The sequence below is a fragment of the Somniosus microcephalus genome, chromosome 3, assembly GCF_052327205.1.
Source record: "Somniosus microcephalus isolate GS21.2 chromosome 3, FLI_Smic_1.0, whole genome shotgun sequence".
NCBI classification, from domain to species: domain Eukaryota; kingdom Metazoa; phylum Chordata; class Chondrichthyes; order Squaliformes; family Somniosidae; genus Somniosus; species Somniosus microcephalus.
In genome coordinates, this window is record NC_140989.1 from 142,926,949 (window position 1) to 142,944,072 (window position 17,124).

The 17,124-nt window shown below is 47.2% G+C and overlaps 1 protein-coding gene across 11 annotated transcripts in view; it reads right to left on the bottom strand.

The window, feature by feature from the left end:
- plcb1 (phospholipase C beta 1) overlaps nt 1-17,124 on the bottom strand; it is a 1,372,871-nt gene that overhangs the window by 277,836 nt on the left and 1,077,911 nt on the right. For all 11 annotated transcript variants that reach the window (XR_015077546.1, XR_015077547.1, XM_085981702.1 and 8 more), the window contains 3 exons: nt 13,378-13,460; nt 12,266-12,350; nt 10,027-10,204 (listed from right to left, as the gene is read on the bottom strand). Coding sequence is in view for 9 of the 11 variants with exons in the window: in XM_085981702.1 (XP_085837828.1) it covers nt 10,027-10,204; nt 12,266-12,350; nt 13,378-13,460 (346 nt within the window). In the remaining 2 variants the exon portion in view is untranslated. The remainder of the gene's footprint in view (nt 1-10,026; nt 10,205-12,265; nt 12,351-13,377; nt 13,461-17,124) is intronic.

Below are 17,124 nucleotides of genomic sequence, written 5' to 3' on the forward strand. Positions count from 1 at the left end.
TTCTCGCATAAATAATCGGTAACAGCTCACAGGTAGCTGCCAAGCCAGGAAAGACGATTAAATTTCATAAATAACAAACAGCCAGGATATCGAAGCCATTAAACAAGGAGACAACCGCCCCAGAAGTCGTTAAAGTAAATGACTGTAATCATTTTAGACGAGCCCGCCAAAAGTTAGACAAAGAACTGACCTGATTTGGCGCGCAGATAAGGGGTGAAGAACCGGGTATAATTGTAGGCACACCGGTAGTGCTCTCTCTCTTGCTCTTGCCGCTCGCTCTCTAGCTCGCTCCCAACACCGAGGACGCCCATTACAACACCGGGGGCCAAATGGGGAGGAGAACTAAACCGAATCGAACGAGCACAGGACACACAGGCCGCAAACGGGCAGACAAGACGAACGGTAAAACCGATAGGCAGAGAAGGGCAGCAAGAAGAAGGGTTGGGGGACACAAACGGCCTAGTTATAAGCTGGCGTTTGATGCTTGGACAGTAAAAGCCAAGTAAGAATAAACTGGCGTTCGATGCTTGGATAGTAAAATCATATTAACGGTAAAAACCGCCAACCGAGCCCCAACCGCAGCAAAACCGTCGGCGACCAAACCGCCACCAGAAGAACAACCATTCCTGCGAGGTGAAGTACCCCACAAAAGACTCTTATCTAACGAAGGAAAAGAGGGGTACTTCGCACAGACGACTCCATCGCCGCGCCCTGTGACCACGTGACGACGGCAGGCCCAAAAGGCAACAAGAGCGAACCCCAAAACCAACCGGCGTAATCGACAGGTTTCGAATCGTAAAAGAAATACCATTGGTGAGCATGAATTCCTGGCCCCTCGTAGCTTAATCTAGTTAGGTATTGGGGGTGGGATAAGGATAAGGGGATTTTTAATGTGTTTGTTTCCCTCGATGTGCCGTGTGTTCCCCATTCCCATATAAGTGTAATTTTATATGCCTGTAATTATTTCAGTAATTCTCAGTAAGATTGTGTTTTATTGTGCCTTTAATAAAAATTGTGGTTTTCTTGCACCAAACCACTTGTCTACTCGATTTTCTGTATCGCCGCCTGTACCTAAGTCTGGTGTCTAGAACCCAGGGGTGTGGGAGCGATTCAAACCGCTCAGAGACTGTCAGGCGCAGAGCTGACTGGGCACACGCCAACCCCCCTACAGAAATGGCGAGGACCAGTACAAGTTTGCCTTTACGTTTAAAGGGCAACAGTACACCTGGAACTGTTTGCCTCAGGGCTTCCACAACAGCCCCAGCATTTTCCATCAGTGCATGGCAAACAGTTTAAAGGATTTCAGCCAGCCCAGACAGTTGGTACAGTATGTGGATGACCTGCTCCTGTTCACCGATTCGAGAGAGGAGCATAGCCCACTTCTGGCCGAACTGCTGGAGCTGCTCAGACAAAAAGGGTTTTAAAGTAAACCCAAAGAAAGCGCAGACCAGCCAGCAGGAGGTGAAATTCCTGGGCCTGACCGTACGCGCTGGGGAAAGGACTATAGATAAGGCTAGGAAGGAAGCGGTACAGGAGTTACCAGTCCCCAACACAGTAACGGGTGTGAGGTCGTTTCTAGGGCTAACCGGGTACTGCAGAAACTTTATTGAGGACTATGCAGCCACAGCAGCTCCTCTGCTCTGACTCCTACACAAGGGAGTGGAGTGGGCTTGGGGTGAGGATAGCCAGGCAGCATTTGTCAGGCTCAAGAAAGACCTGCAGACCGCACCAGCTCTAGGGGCCATAGATGGGGGAAAAGAGTTTTTCCCGGAGGTAGCAGCCAGCGGGGACAGCCTGAGTGCTGTCCTGCTCCAACAGCGGCATGGCAGGCTGAGGCCGGTGGTCTACTCCTCCAGGATACTCACGGATGTGGAGAAGAGCTACTCCAATTGTGAGAGGCACCTCTTGGCCACACATTGGGCTGTGAAAAGATCACTGATCTTCACAGGCACCTCTCCCATCACCCTCCTCACCCATCACACACCCACCCAGATGCTCCTGGACGGGAGAATCAAAGATGGGACAGTGAGCAGTGCCCGCATTGCTTGCTGGACCCTGCTTCTCTCGCAGATGGACCTAAAGGTGAAGGGTCTCTGCGAGCCTAAACTCGCAGCCAACCTGGTATATCCTGGAACAGCCCACCGGTGTTCCATAGAAGGGGTTTGGGAAGTGGACATAGGTTTACAGGCCGGGATACACCTCACAGGCTGCGAAATCTATGTGGACTGCTCCAGCACGGTATCTGCTGGCGAGCGACTCACAGAGTGTGGAGTTTATGACCCAGCGGCAAACATTGCCTTGGCAATTAAGCTCCCCAGCACCATGAGCGCCCAGCAGGCTGAACTGTCCGCGGTAGTGTACGTCGTTACACACCCCGAGATCTTCCCCACCCCATAGACGATTTGCCCGGACAGTATGTTCACGTGCAATTCGTGTATTGAGTACCTGATCATCTGGTCCCGTCGCGGATACACTTCCGCCGACGGGAGACCCCTCACAGTAAAACCCCTGCTGGAGAAAATCTTAGCAGCAGTGAGGGAGGAAGGGGAGGTTTTCATCCACAAGGTAAAAGCCCATTCCTCCACAGAACCCCGTAGTCAGGGCAACCAGCAGGCTGACATGCTAGCTAAGGAGGGTGCCCGCACAGGCATTTTCTGGGACCCATATGGGTCCAGACCCGTAGCAGCAGTCAGGGGTAGGGATGGGACACAAGGGAGTGCAGGGGTAGCTTTAGCCCCGGACCTTAAGACGGTCCAAACCCAAGACCCCGTCCTCAAGGCAGTCCTCAGTGCAGTGACTGAGGGTAAAAGGGTAGAGGGTCCTTACGGCACAGCAGCCCTCTCTGTGAAAGAAGGCATGCTGTTTAGGGGAGAACAATGGGTGGTACCACAGCAGCACCGGAGGGAATTCCTTCAACTGGCCCACGAGGGTCCAGGAGCAGGGCATCCTGGGCCTGAGACCACCTGGCAGCGGGTGGAACAGGCGGGATGGTGGCCAGGACTCAGGGGAGATGTCCGCGAGTTCTGCGCCGGCTGTCTGGTGTGCGCTGCTAACAACCCTGACCCCCACAAAAGGAAGGTACCTATGGAACACATCAGGAGGGTAGAGTGACCATGGCAGTCAATACAGATCGACTACATCGGGCCCCTGCCCACCGCCCAGGGAGGCTATAAATACTGCCTAGTCCTGGTAGATGTGTTCACGAAATGGGTAGAAGCCTTCCCCTGCAGAACAGCCACAGCTCTGGGTACAGCCAGGATCCTGGACCGGGAAGTGTTCTCGCGATGGGGGCTACCACAGTATGTGGAGTCCGACCAAGGGAGTCACTTTACCGGGCAGGTAATGCAGAATACCCTTATGCTGCTCGGCATCGAGGGGAAGTGGCACGTGGCCCACAACCCACAGTCATCAGGGATTGTGGAGAGAATGAACAGGACTTTAAAGGAAAGGCTGAGGAAAGAGACGGTGGACTCGCCTAGAAAATGGGCGTTGGTCCTACCGTTGGTCCTGATGGGGATCCGGGCCAGCCAGTCAAAAAGCATGGGGTACTCCCCGCACAAGCTGATGACTGGCAGGGTTATGCAGACCCCCACCCATGTACTAGCCCCGGTGCTCACGGAAGGTCAGCTCAGAGAGGTACACCGGGACAGGTTCGCCCGAAACCTCTTCGAGTACCTTAAGCAGGTCCACGGGCAGGCGGCTGGGAACATGGGAAAGCAGCATCGGAGTAACCGATTGCTGTTAGAACCCCGAAAACACCATGAGTGGGAAATAGGGGATCTGGTCATGGTGAGGAATTTTGCCCGGATAGGAAGTCTGGAACCATTATACATGGGGCCTTACAGCATTGTAGACAAGGCAAGCCCCATGGTATATGCCATTAAGATGCCTCGGCGCACCAAATGGTTCCATATTAATCAGTGTAAACTGTTTAAACCCGAGAAGAGAGAACAGCCAGTTGGGGCAAGGTCTGAGGATAGAAATCCTCAGCCTGCAGCGGGAGCAAGTTCACAGACTGCACAGGCAGGTGCTGTGGCTTGTTTAAGGGAAGGGGCCATCCCGCCCACCGCTTGGGACACTCCCCCACTCTTCTGGGATATAGATGAGGAGGAACCTGAGGGCGAAGACCCCGCCCTGGACCCAGGTTTAGAGGACGAGGGACCCGAGGGTGAAAACCCTGCCCCGGACCCAGATTTGGGACCTGAGGGCGAGGACCCCCAGCCTGCAGCACCAGGCTGCGAAGAGTTACCTGCCCCTAGCCCAGGTTCAGGAGAGGTAAAGCCTGAGGCCAGCGGCAGTGGTAAGCCCACCGACCGCACCAGAGGGGGCAGTGGCGCGGGTAAAAGGCCCACCAGCCAAGAAAACCCCACCCGCCAAAGTCCTCAGAAGGTCCCCACGGACGCCCCAGCCAAGGAAACCGTGGTCACCGGCTCCCCATTTTAAAGGGACAGCCTCCCGAGTTAGGGGTAAGTCCAAGGATAGAGGTCCCCAGCCAGCAGCCACAGGCTGCGAGGGACCGAAAGTACAGGACTGTGCGGCCACACCGAAGGGAGCGGTGTGCTGCAGCCCGAACTGGGATTAGCCTGGCTGCCCGGAGATGGGCGGCGGATGTACATAGTTTACGTAAGTGTGATATTGTTAAGTTTGGGTGCTTAGTTTAAGTTTAAACTAGGTGATGGGTAGTTTAAATAGTAGTAGCATTTTTAAGAATGCTTGTATTTGAGTCGAGGTCACAAGACTCGACTATGCTTCACCCAAGCCAGAGAATCTCCTCGGGACCTGGCTATATGCTCTTGTGTTTCTTTGCAGGAAAGGATTTGAGGATGATGGGGGGCGTACTCCTACTCGCCCTGATAGGGATGAGCATTGGAAAGCGAGGTGACGTGGAGCTCTCCCACATCTATGGGTGCTCGGGAGAGAAAGCACCAGTGGTGACTGCTGGGGGCGGCGAACGAGACGTGGAGGAGCTCGCCATTTAATCCCATGAGGGAAGATGGCCAGGGTGGCTGGGATCTAACTCCACCCGGTACTCCAGCCAGACCGGGTTCACCTACGGGGAGGCCTCCCTCCCCTGCCCCAGCGTACAGGTTGTGGCCTCACGGGTCGGGGTCACTGAGGGGAAATGCGTGTGCCTGACCTGTAGGGGACAGATTCCCCTGGGAAGGTGGTGGTGGCTCAGAAAGCTGAGCACAGACATGGGGGACCGTACAGCTGACTGGGAACGAATGGGGAATGACACCCACCGGACGGTCACAGGGACCCAAGGAGGGACTAGCGTATGCTGGGATAAGTGGTGGGAGTCGGAACAGGGGATTTATGGCTGTATGTGGGGGTCACAAAGGGCCTGCCCCACAGGCATATCCATCATCTTCTCCGCATCATGGCAGGATAAGGGGAAGGGGGTGGAATGGGATTCCCACCTACACACCTGCATAGTCCCACGTTACCCAGCCCCAGTCAAAGCCACTGAACTAGTGGTGCGCGCCCGGAAGCCCCTGCCCACGACTCAGGCAGCAAGGACACACAGAGAGGGGTGCCCTACCACCACCAGAGGACCAGGGAATGGACTGGTACTAGTACCGACGGAACAGGTACTGTACCAGGGGGTACACTACGCGGTAGCTTCCGTGATCCTAAACCTTACCGAGGTACACTTACCTGAGTGGTGCCCCAAAGAGACAGAGCAGCTATACCAGGCCCTGTTAAAAGACATGTTCAGGAAATTCTACGCGTTCGATTTTGCCAACGTAGACAAAACCGAACTGTACACCACACACCATAAGTATTTCGGTAATGCGGGGAGACAAAGAAGGGGAGCCTGGAATGATGTTTTTACAGCGTTTAACACAGGGTCCTCTGTCATCAACAGCCTGGATGACATAGAATTGCAGGCGCAGATAAATAGTTTAAAAACACAATTGAGGAAAATCTTGATGGATGAAAACAAGGTAGTAGGCTCAGAGTTACATGAGGACCAGGCCATGACGGTCCATTTAAAAGAAATAATAGCCGAGCTGGAAAGAATCGCCAAGACTGTAAATGCCCTCATCAGAGAGGACAGAAATGCTTCTGACCAGGCTGCACAGAACAAGGTGTGCGTGCTGTACAGGGCGTGGTTGCTGGGCGAGGACCGCAGTAATCTGGAGGATTTAAAACAGGGTTTAGTCCCCTCCTGGATCAGCAACAAACACCTCGCAGCCCTCCATCCGTTTGAGAATGCATTAAGCCCGTGTCAACTCCGGCTAGCTTCTGAGGCCTACCCAGTCCCAGTAGATTGTGGACGGTCAAACCACACCATCATGGGTATAGTAGTAAGGATGCCGGTCATGGGTAGGATGGCCCGACCCGCACTGGTATACAGGGTAGAGAACATTGGAGTCATTCAAGGGGGTGCACACATTCGTTTCACAGCGGTCCCACCTTATGTCATAAAGTGGGAGCATGCTATGACAGGTACTGACCTCTCGGGGTGCCGGAGCCGGGGAGCATACATAATACTGTGTCCCCAGCACTTGAACGCCTATTCAAAACCACAGTGCGGGTTTAAAGCTGTTGGCGCAAAACCTATAAATTGTACCATGGAGGTAATGGCACAAGACCATGTTCCCCCACAGGTTGCATATATAGGAGGTGGGACATATTGTGTCACCACAGGTGCACCCCACTACCAGCACGGACAGCATAGCTGGTGTCTGGTAAGTGACAGCAGTTTCTGCTTTAAACCCGAGGCAGAAGTTCAAGTGGCCCAGGAATGAAGTGTCCCTATTCCTGAACCCTCCACTGTTCACCTCACTGTAAAAGAGAATTTCACCAACCTGCAAAAGTATGTAGCGCATTTCGGCTACGAAATTCCCCCCTCTCCCAGTACATCTTACCAAAATACTCAAAGCAGTAATAGTCTCACAGAAACATTTCTACACGTTGGAGCAGAAGACGGTAGAGATAGGGGCCAAGATACTGGACATTGTAGTTCCACCCTGGTGGGACATTTTTGAAAATATAGAGGTCCCTTCGTGGATTAGACTGGCTTCCCACATCCTCGTGGTTTGCCAACTGGGAAAAGTATTGTACCTAGTGTGCACTCAGTACAAGGGAAAAGGTCAAATACTAGAATTCCGAAACCAAAGGACCTGGAAGGAACATTATGTTAAGGTGGAGGGAGATACACCTGTTTGAATTTTTTTTTGTATTTCTGAATAAAGATTGTTGTTTTTTTGTGTTCTTTTTAATAAAGATTTTCGATTTGTTATTTTTAATAAAGATGTATGTGTACCAAGTGGTGCAGGGGTGTTGGACCCCTCCATGCTTGGATGTGTGTAAACGACTGTAATTATTCTATGTATGCTTATGTACACTGCATTTTTACAGAATGGGAAATGCATGTGTCGTGGGATCATAGATAGGTAATTACAGGGGAAGATTGACTATGGAGGGTCGGAAATTTTGCTCACCTTGTCAGGATGATACTTAAAGCGAGTTTAGTATCAACAGGGGGGAGTGTAGGGTTCTCAAAATTCCCACATTCCCCAAAAGTTATGGATAAAGGGACCCTGTATGGGCAAGTTATTAAAAAGGGTACCCAAAATGGCTTCTGAAACCTCGTGACCAAGGCTTGCAGGATTTTAAAAGCAAGGCCCTGCAGAAGGCAGGCCCATTCAAATCCTGAAACGAAACCTAACATGCATGAATCTGTAAAAGACTTTGCCATTTTCTAAAGCCAGACAGCAAGGTAAACACAGAATACGCATTCTTCACCTTGGAACAGATCAAGTCAGGATGGACCTAATTTTGAGGCCATCAACTTTTCGCATAAATAATCGGTAACAGCTCACAGGTAGCTGCCAAGCCAGGAAAGGTGATTAAACTTCATAAATAACAAACAGCCAGGATATCGAAGCCATTAAACAAGGAGACAACCGCCCCAGAAGTCGTTAAAGTAAATGACTGTAATCATTTTGGACGAGCCCGCCAAAAGTTAGACAAAGAACTGACCTGATTTGCCGCGCAGATAAGAGGTGAAGAACCGGGCATAATTGTAGGCCCACCGGTGGTGCGCTCTCTTTTGCTCTTGCCTCTTGTTCTCTAGCTCGCTCCCGACACTAAGGACGCCCATTACAACACCGGGGGCCAAACGGGGAGGAGAACGAAACCGAATCGAACGAGCACAGGACACAGGCCACAAACGGGCAGACTAGACGAGATGAACGGTAAAACCGATAGGCAGAGAAGGGCAGCATGAAGAAGCGTTGGGGGACACAAACGGCCTAGTTATAAGCTGACGTTTGATGCTTGGACAGTAAAAGCCAAGTAAGAATAAACTGGCGTTCGAAGCTTGGATAGTAAAATCATATTAACGGTAAAAACCGCCAACCAAGCCCCAACCGCAGCAAAACCGTTGGCGACTAAACCGCCACCAGAAGAACAACCATTCCTGCGAGGTGAAGTACCCCACAAAAGACTCTTATCTAACGAAGGAAAAGAGGGGTACTTTGCACAGACGACTCCATCGCCGCGCCCTGTGACCACGTGATGACGGCAAGCCCAAAAGGCAACAAGAGTGAACCCCAAAACCAACCAGCGTAATCGACAGGTTTCGAATCGTAAAAGAAATACCATTGGTGAGCATGAATTCCTGGCCCCTCGTAGCTTAATCTAGTTAGGTATTGAGGGTGGGATAAGGATAAGGGGATTTTTAATGTGTTTGTTTCCCTCGATGTGCCGTGTGTTCCCCATTCCCATATAAGTGTAATTTTATATGCCTGTAATTATTTCAGTAATTCTCAGTACGATTGTGTTTTATTGTGCCTTTAATAAAAATTGCGGTTTTCTTGCACCAAACCACTTGTCCACTCGATTTTCTGTATCGCCGCCTGTACCTAAGTCTGGTGTCTAGAACCCAGGGGTGTGGGAGCGATTCGAACCGCTCAGAGACAGTCAGGGGCAGAGCTGACTGGGCACACGCCACCCCTACAGCCTTCACCGTTCTCTCAATAGTAAAAACACTGAATGCTCTTTTATTTGCCCCCTCCCTATCCTTCATAGAACATATTATAAAAAGATTGTTCCTAGTATATATATTCTCTCTTTCAATATAGACACTTTCTTACGTTCTTTCATTCATAGCCTTTCATACTTTCACTCTGTTTTGCTGCCTGCTGCCCAGCTCTTCATCTCAAATTGGAACGGTCTCCATTATTTTCTTCTTGAAATCAGGCTCATTGTGTACCTCAATTGATGCCAAATCCCTCAGCTATACTTCACCATGGGACTAGTGCAGTACAATAGTCTCCACTAATCTCCAATTTTCCTGCTTGTACTGCATGCAGCACCATGCAAGTGTTGGCATCCAGTTACATTGAAAGATTTCTATCAGTCTTGGCCTCCCTGCCCCTTCCTGGCCAATACTCCCTGTGCCTTTTGTCCCCTGTACTCTGAGATCTGAAATCTCGGTTGATGCAAGCTACATTAACATTGAACAATGGAAACGCTAACAAATGATGAAGTTTGCATTATGCTGTGGGTTGGCTACAAACACAGGGTTAGTACAAGCCCTAGTCAGATTGTAATGTGGAACTGTGGAATCACACACAAAATTCATTCACATCACACTTTGGAACATCAATTCCCTAATTCATGGTAAGCCAGGGCATGAGAAATGGTTGGGGTGGGGTTGGGTTGGAGGGAAATTGGTTTAAATTAGTGAAAGGCAAATTTAGGACTGATATCAAAAATGTCTTCTCAAATGAGTGATTAACTTGTGTAATGGACTCTGAGGTAGGATAGTCGAAGCAAAATCCTTGTAGTCATTTAAGAAACAGATGCTTGGAGGGGGTGGTGGGGGCGGGGTGGAATAAACTAGTTTTTTTGTAGATGAGCAGAGATGGACTGAATGGCTTCCTCATCCACATTTATCTTATGATCTTGCAACTCTATTACAAAGATCAATCCTTATCCCGGTTAAGAAACAAGAACTGCTTACAGCTAACATAACAAATGCCTTATTCAGAGACCTGCGGGTTAACATACCTGCCCCTGGAGACGAGGGTTCGAAGACACTGGACGAGTCACTGTACGTGTTTGATGCTTGCTCGGACAGCTTTTTTTTGGCACTTCCATCAGAAGATTTGTGCCCTTTCTTCTTGTTTTTGATAAGAATTTTACCAATCATATCGTGCGGGCTTGGAAGGGGAACTCCTGACTCCAGCTAAGATAAAAAAGAGAATTAAAAAATTAGCATTACAGCCAAATCAAATACAGGAGAACTTTCAGGATCAACATGGTAGTATTTTATTGAGCACTGCATTGCTAAGTTATTTGTGACCATTTTTCACATTTAGATGCAGATTTTTTGTTAAGAAGTCAAGTGATAAAACTGTGTAGTGGGACCAATTTTAATTTAGACCTAGAAATGATTTTAATTTTTTGTCTTGTCTCTTTCAAACTTTAGTTGGTTATAAACCATATAAACATGCTTAAGAAATATACCAGACATTGGGCATCGCCTGGCAATGGAGTAACAAGATAGACAGATCCAGCCCATTGTTCTTCCCCCTCCCCCATCCCCACCTTTTCCCTGGCTCTGCACCTGCTTAAAAACTGTGAATCTCTAAAATCTTCCAGTTCTGATGAAAGGTCATCGACCTGAAACATTAACTCGGTTTCTTTCTCAACAGACGCTGCCTGACCTGCTGAGTGTTTCTCCAGCATTTTCTGTTCCTATTTTAGATAGACGAGTATATGAGGCAGACAAAAGGACATCACATCTACAGGAGGATAAAATCAGGGAAAAATGGGCAAGCAATAAATAAGCAAGGCTTTCCTGTGCACACAGAGATCCCTGAAGTATCTGGGAGTTCTTCACTTTCCTTGCTACTCCTCTTGTAGTTCCCTGACTCCCAGTGAAAGATGAGTGAGTGGCAGATTTATAACGAGGTATGTTTGTGATTGTACTGACTTTAGAATTTAGGCAGTCTGTCACTGCAGCGCAGCACTGAAGACGTTCAACTGACAGCTGCCTTCAATATTTGTAATACTGGCTCCCTTCAATCTCCAGCTGGAGAGATCTCTTCCTGCATTTAGTTGAGGAGAGGATGCCAGATTCAGTGGAATTTAACTTTGATTCCAATGTCTATGTTTTGCCCCCTTCCTGGCACCAGCCCATTTTATCTGTGAGTAGGTACAGATAAAAATGGAACTGCTAACTCCCCAACAGCTCCCATCCTACCCATAGCCACTTTACACACTGAATAGCAGTTTTCCCCTCATTTACTTTGGCCACTATACAGGAGACTAACTGTGCAATCTGGATATACAGATGGACCTCTGGAACAGGCTGCCAGCTCGTGCGGTGGACACCCGATTTGCTGAATTATTTCAAGTGGGAGCTGGACCTGTTGCTGGATGGGACGGAGGTCACCTTGTACAAAAGGTAGGTACTGCATATCATTATTAGGGCCAGAGTGATCTCCTGGACTAGTTTCTTAAGGGGGTTGAAGAGGAATTACCCAGATTTTTTTCCCTAAAATGGGCCTGAGTTTTTATGTTTTTTCACCTCTCCCAGATCACATGGTTGTTGGGTGGGGTATATTCACAATTGTGTGGGAGAGGCTGGGTGGATCAGAGAGCCTTTTCCTGTACGGCATTGTTTGTATGCTCATTTATAAAAACGTGGTTCAAAGTGCAAAGAAATAATGTCCATGTAATGATGCAAATAACATCAACAGATGCTCACATCTGGACACACACTCCAGAGTTGCATCTGCATTGCAGGTGGAATATCTGGTTTTCTGAGTTACTCCCCAAGTCAAGTTAAGTAATCTGGTGGGTCTCAGGGGGAAACCAGCTCAAGTTTATGCCGGGATTAGCACAAGTCCCAGACAAGGGCGAGTTTCAGCCCAAGTATGATGCCCAAGTTTTTGAATGACTAGCACGGTAAATCTCACATCCACATGAGAAACTAACAGATGCTGCATAGCAACCAAAGCGCATAACCCTGGGAAACCAGAACAGGGGGCTATTTACTTGTCTCTGCAATGAACAACCTGTAAATTAAATTGCAGTCTTTTAAATTGTAGACTTCAAAGCTATGCATTCATTTTACTGTATCACCTTTAATCACAGAGGAAAAAAAGGCATTGTCTCATGTTTTGTTGAAAGAGAAATTTCAACCCCTTAGAATCTGAGAGTAAAAAGATAAAATGAACCAAAATCTATGATTTTATGAAGTGTGGGTCATTAGTGCGATGAAGACGAATCATCCACTCACCGGATATTTTTCCAGGTCATCCATCAGCAGTGCATCTCCAAATATCGACCTGCAGTACTCTGCCATTTTAGCCTGTTGTTTAGGACTAAAGGGACACAAACAAAAATTACGATGGAACAACACTAATTTATTCTGGAACGTATGTAATCTCTCATGAAAGCAAGCGCCCTCTTCTTTTTCAGTTTTTCTTCTTGCTGGTCCTTTCCAATGTCATCCACCTCTTACATACAAGAGGCATAGTAGTTGGGTTGCTACTGGGCATCCTTATTCATTTTTCTCTCCTCAACCCAACACCATGGGGAGATAATTGCCCAAAGGTTGAGATTGGGAGCTTAGTAGAGAGAGAGAAACAGGAACTGCACCTCGGTGCTACACGTTACTGGTCCAATGTGCACTGTCACCATTCTGCTTCAGCTGCAAGCCTTTTTAACCTACAGAATTTTATACGAAAGATTCCTTGCACTTCCCCTTTTATTGACCTGCCCATACAGTCAGTGAAAAATATAAACTGTGATGCTGCAGAGGGCCTGAAACTGACCTTTCACCTCTGGGACCTCGGTTCAAATTCAGCCTCGTGGTGGGAAATGAAAAATGTCATACTGCTGTGCTATTCCTCAATTGCAGGTACGTTACCTGGATACAAAGTTCCTTGAAATAGAAAGTGTCCAATTCCCTGCTTCTGATATCCCCCACCCTGATGAAGTCAAAAATTCACAAAAAAAGCTTAAAAAAAAGAATAAATATGAACCATTAAAACTACCTAATGTAATAACTTTTCAATAATGCTGTAATAGTAACATGTTCATATAACATTCCTCAGTCTGCTATTTAAATGCATGCATTAACCCACTTATTTTAAAGGGGCGTGGGATGTTTTACTACGTTAAAGGCACTATATAAATGTAAGTTGTTGTTGTTGGGTTAGTCCTTCCACTGAAATAGCAGACAAAGCAATCTCATATGAATGCTTGTAGTATAGTCTGATAATATCTTCAAAAGTAATTTCTAGCCTTGTGTGTTGTAATTCACTTTTATTAATTTTCCCCTTCTTGCGATTGTAGTACTGTAATTATTACAATTCACCATCATTTAAAACTGCTATAAATACTTACGAATCAACATGGTTTTCAAACGAAAGGATCACTGGATAAGGAGAAGTCTTAAAAGCACACTCATTGATAGCTTCAATTACTTCCTGCAAAAGAATTTTAAAAAAACAAAATATTTCATTTGTTACAATTTGGGGAGATAATTTAATTTCCCATCCCACCCACCAATTTTCACCATTCATTAACCAGAGTAGAGTAATGTGAATATCTAATGAAGCTTCTGCAAGTCAAAACAGCTCCGAAACGCTGTTGCATCTTGACATGAAAATGTAGCTGTTAGGACTGGACAGTTAAAATTTGAATCCCCGACCAAATATTTTTTATCACTCTGAAAACATAAACAAGATGCACTGCAGCAACTCGCCAAGGCTTCTTCAACAGCACCTCACAAACCCGCAACCATTACCACCTAGAAGGACAAGGGCAGCAGGCACATGGGAACACCACCACCTCCAAGTTCCCCTCCAAGTTACACATCATCCTGACTTGGACATATATCACCATTCCTTCATCGTTGCTGGGTCAAAATCCTGGAACTCCCTCCCTAACAGCATTGTGGGAGTACCTTCACCACATGGACTGCAGCGGTTCAAGAAGGTGGCTCACCACCACCTTCTCAAGGGCAATTAGGGATGACCAATAAATGCTGACCTTGCCAGCGATGCCAACATCCCGTGAATGAATAAAAAAAACATGTTGTGACTTTACATTAATCACAATTTTGCTTTGAAGTCTATTTTTGAATCTACCTGACTGAAGGTTGTGGGGAAAGAAAACAAATGAAGCACACTTCAAACCAAAACTGCAGACAAAAATACATTAAGCAACTTCAAACCCATTCAATTAAGCTATACACCATCAATACACAATTAAATATTCATCCATCTAACAGGGAAGTAAGACAAGCACATTAAGTACATTCTAGGCTTCCTCATCTGCAACTCACAGACTCACCTTGGCTCCCAAAGGCTTCAGTTAAAACAATTATGCACAAATTCTAAGTTTCCCACTATCAGGTCAATATGGCCTGGATTTTGTGGTCAGCGGCGAACGAACAGTGCTCGCTGTTTATTACACTTACACTTGTTCACAGACTTTCAGTGGGTTTTTGCACTGTGATTTGCGATAATTAGAAATCTGAAACAGCACGGCACCCTTTACAGGGATCTGGGACCCGTGTGAACAGGGCAAGCAACCGTGTAGACCAAGTAACTGTTCAGACTGAAGAATCCTTACTGACAATACAACATAGCTGATTACCTGACCATGGTAAAGGACAGCAAACTGAGAAAAATCTTGACAATGTACAGACTTAGTGAACATAGCCTGGCGATCGAAAAAGGTAGACACAGGCAGACCCGGCTACCAAGAGAGGACAGGATATGCTCTCACTGCAGCCAGGGAATGGTGGAGACAGAGATGCACTTCCTCACAGTTTATAGAAAATATCAGGGCATAAGGGAGAATTTCTACCCAAAATTTACAAAAATATGCCCGGAATTCAGAAATTTGAATGACGACCAAAAACTCCCATACCTACAAGGGGAAGAGAGAAATTGCGTAACACTAGCGGCACACTATGTTACAGCTTGCCATAAACAGAGGGACAACCACTAAAGATAAGATAAGAGTATATATAAATTATATGAAAGTATATTTATACACTCAGGGATATATCTGTTTATACACTGTATGGATAGATCTGTATTTTTGTGAACAAACATGAATGTTTTCCGATGCTTTGGCAACATAAGATGTAACTTGTCATGCCAATAAAGCGATTTGAATTGAAAAAAAAAAATTGAATTGAGTTACGCAGGCCCCAATCTTTACTGGGGCAGAATTTCCAAGCATTGGGGGGGGTGGTGGCGGGCGGGGTGAAGGAGTTCTGGTCAGGGCTGGAAGTCCGTGTTTCCCCAAATGTCGTGGAGTTTTAATTCTACAGTGTGTGTATTTTTCTTCCAACATGATTCCCGGCCGCAAACCCGCCTGATTGACAGGCTTGGCACCCTGTCGGGCAGCGAGCACTGCAGAAGAGGCCTCAGCCCAGGAGCAGGTAGGTTTTGTGCTGCTAGGGTAGAGATTGTGTGGGGGTGGGGGGGGTGGGCAGGGGGGCTACAGCGTGGCTTGGAGGGTCGGGGGGGTGATCGTGAGGGGGGTCGGGGGAGTTGTTGATGATCGCGGTGGGGGGGGGGGGTCCGATCATGGGGGAGAGGGTAAAATTTTTACATCCCACCCGACCCAAACCCACCCGATTTTGGGGTTTAAAATTCTCCTCTCAGAGTATAAACCAAGAAGTATAAGTTAGAATACTTAATTCAATGTAAAATCATGTACAGAAAGTGAGATAAAGAGAGGGAAAGAAAGATGGGATTAAGAGAGATAAAAGTAAAAAAAAATATTTAATTTCTTTAAATCTCCAACAAAATTAAAATCTGAAAGAATGAGACTCCACACTTGTAAAAGTTAATTTTCAGTGCTGGGGAGGTTGTTTGGCAGTAATTAAGATGTTAAAATATCACTTATACTTGAACGGACAAGCCCTAACTTTTTCTGGCATGTTAATTGAGACTCTAGTGGGTAAGTACCACAACTTCATGCCCTTCACATGTTTCAATGCTGAGTCTCTCGGTGAGATACTGTTCTGAGCTAAGCTTCTGGAGGAGCAAGGCAACTCGGACAGCAACTTCCAGATTTCCGCATTTAACTGGGCACGTGTGGATGCCAGAGGTTGCTGTCCAATATACTCTTTAATATCGGTGAGCGCTGATAGCCTCTCCATTATTCTTACCGCAAAATCCGGGCCCTTATGTATCAACGTGGTCTGTCTGAGAAATGACAAATATAGTTCAATTTACAGCCATTCCTGGCAGTCAGTCAAAACCAAAGTCACAATAGCAGGAGACAATCATTGGAGCACTTGTGCTAAATTTTTCCATACCCCACTATTTATTACATATTAAATTTGGTATGTTTGGTGCATGTTTTATTGAAAACTCATTATAAATACTTGTAGTTTACTTCTGTAGGTGGTGTTTTGCTCGGTATATTCAATGTTATTGATGCGGCACACAATACGTGTTATTTTATAGTGAGAGTATACTACCCTGTGGTTGCACAATCTCAAACAGACCATCGTTCGCAGCAAATTACCCAGCTTCCAGGAGAACAGCAACCACGACACCACACAACCCTGCCACAGCAACCTCTGCAAGACATGCCAGATCATCAACACAGATACCATCATCACACGTGAGGACACCACCCACCAGGTACATGGTACATACTCATGTGACTCGGCCAACGTTGTCTACCTCATACGTTGCAGGAAAGGATGCCCCGGAGCATGGTACATCGGCGAGACCATGCAGACACTGCGACAACGGATGAACGGACACCGCGCAACAATCACCAGGCAGGAGTGTTCCCTCCCAGTCGGGGAACACTTCAGCAGTCAAGGACATTCAGCCTCCGATCTTCGGGTAAGCATTCTCCAAGGTGGCCTTCGAGACACATGACAACGCAAAATCGTCGAGCAGAAACTGATAGCCAAGTTCCGCACCCATGAGGACGGCCTTAACCGAGATCTTGGGTTCATGTCACGCTACATGTAACCCCACCTGATGCAGGGTCATCCAGACTCGAGTCGACATTGGCTTGTTCTCTCTACACAGATGCGGCTGGACCTGCTGTGATTTCCAGCCAAAAAAAATGTTTTTTGTCTGTTTTTTTGTTTTTCATACAGACCCC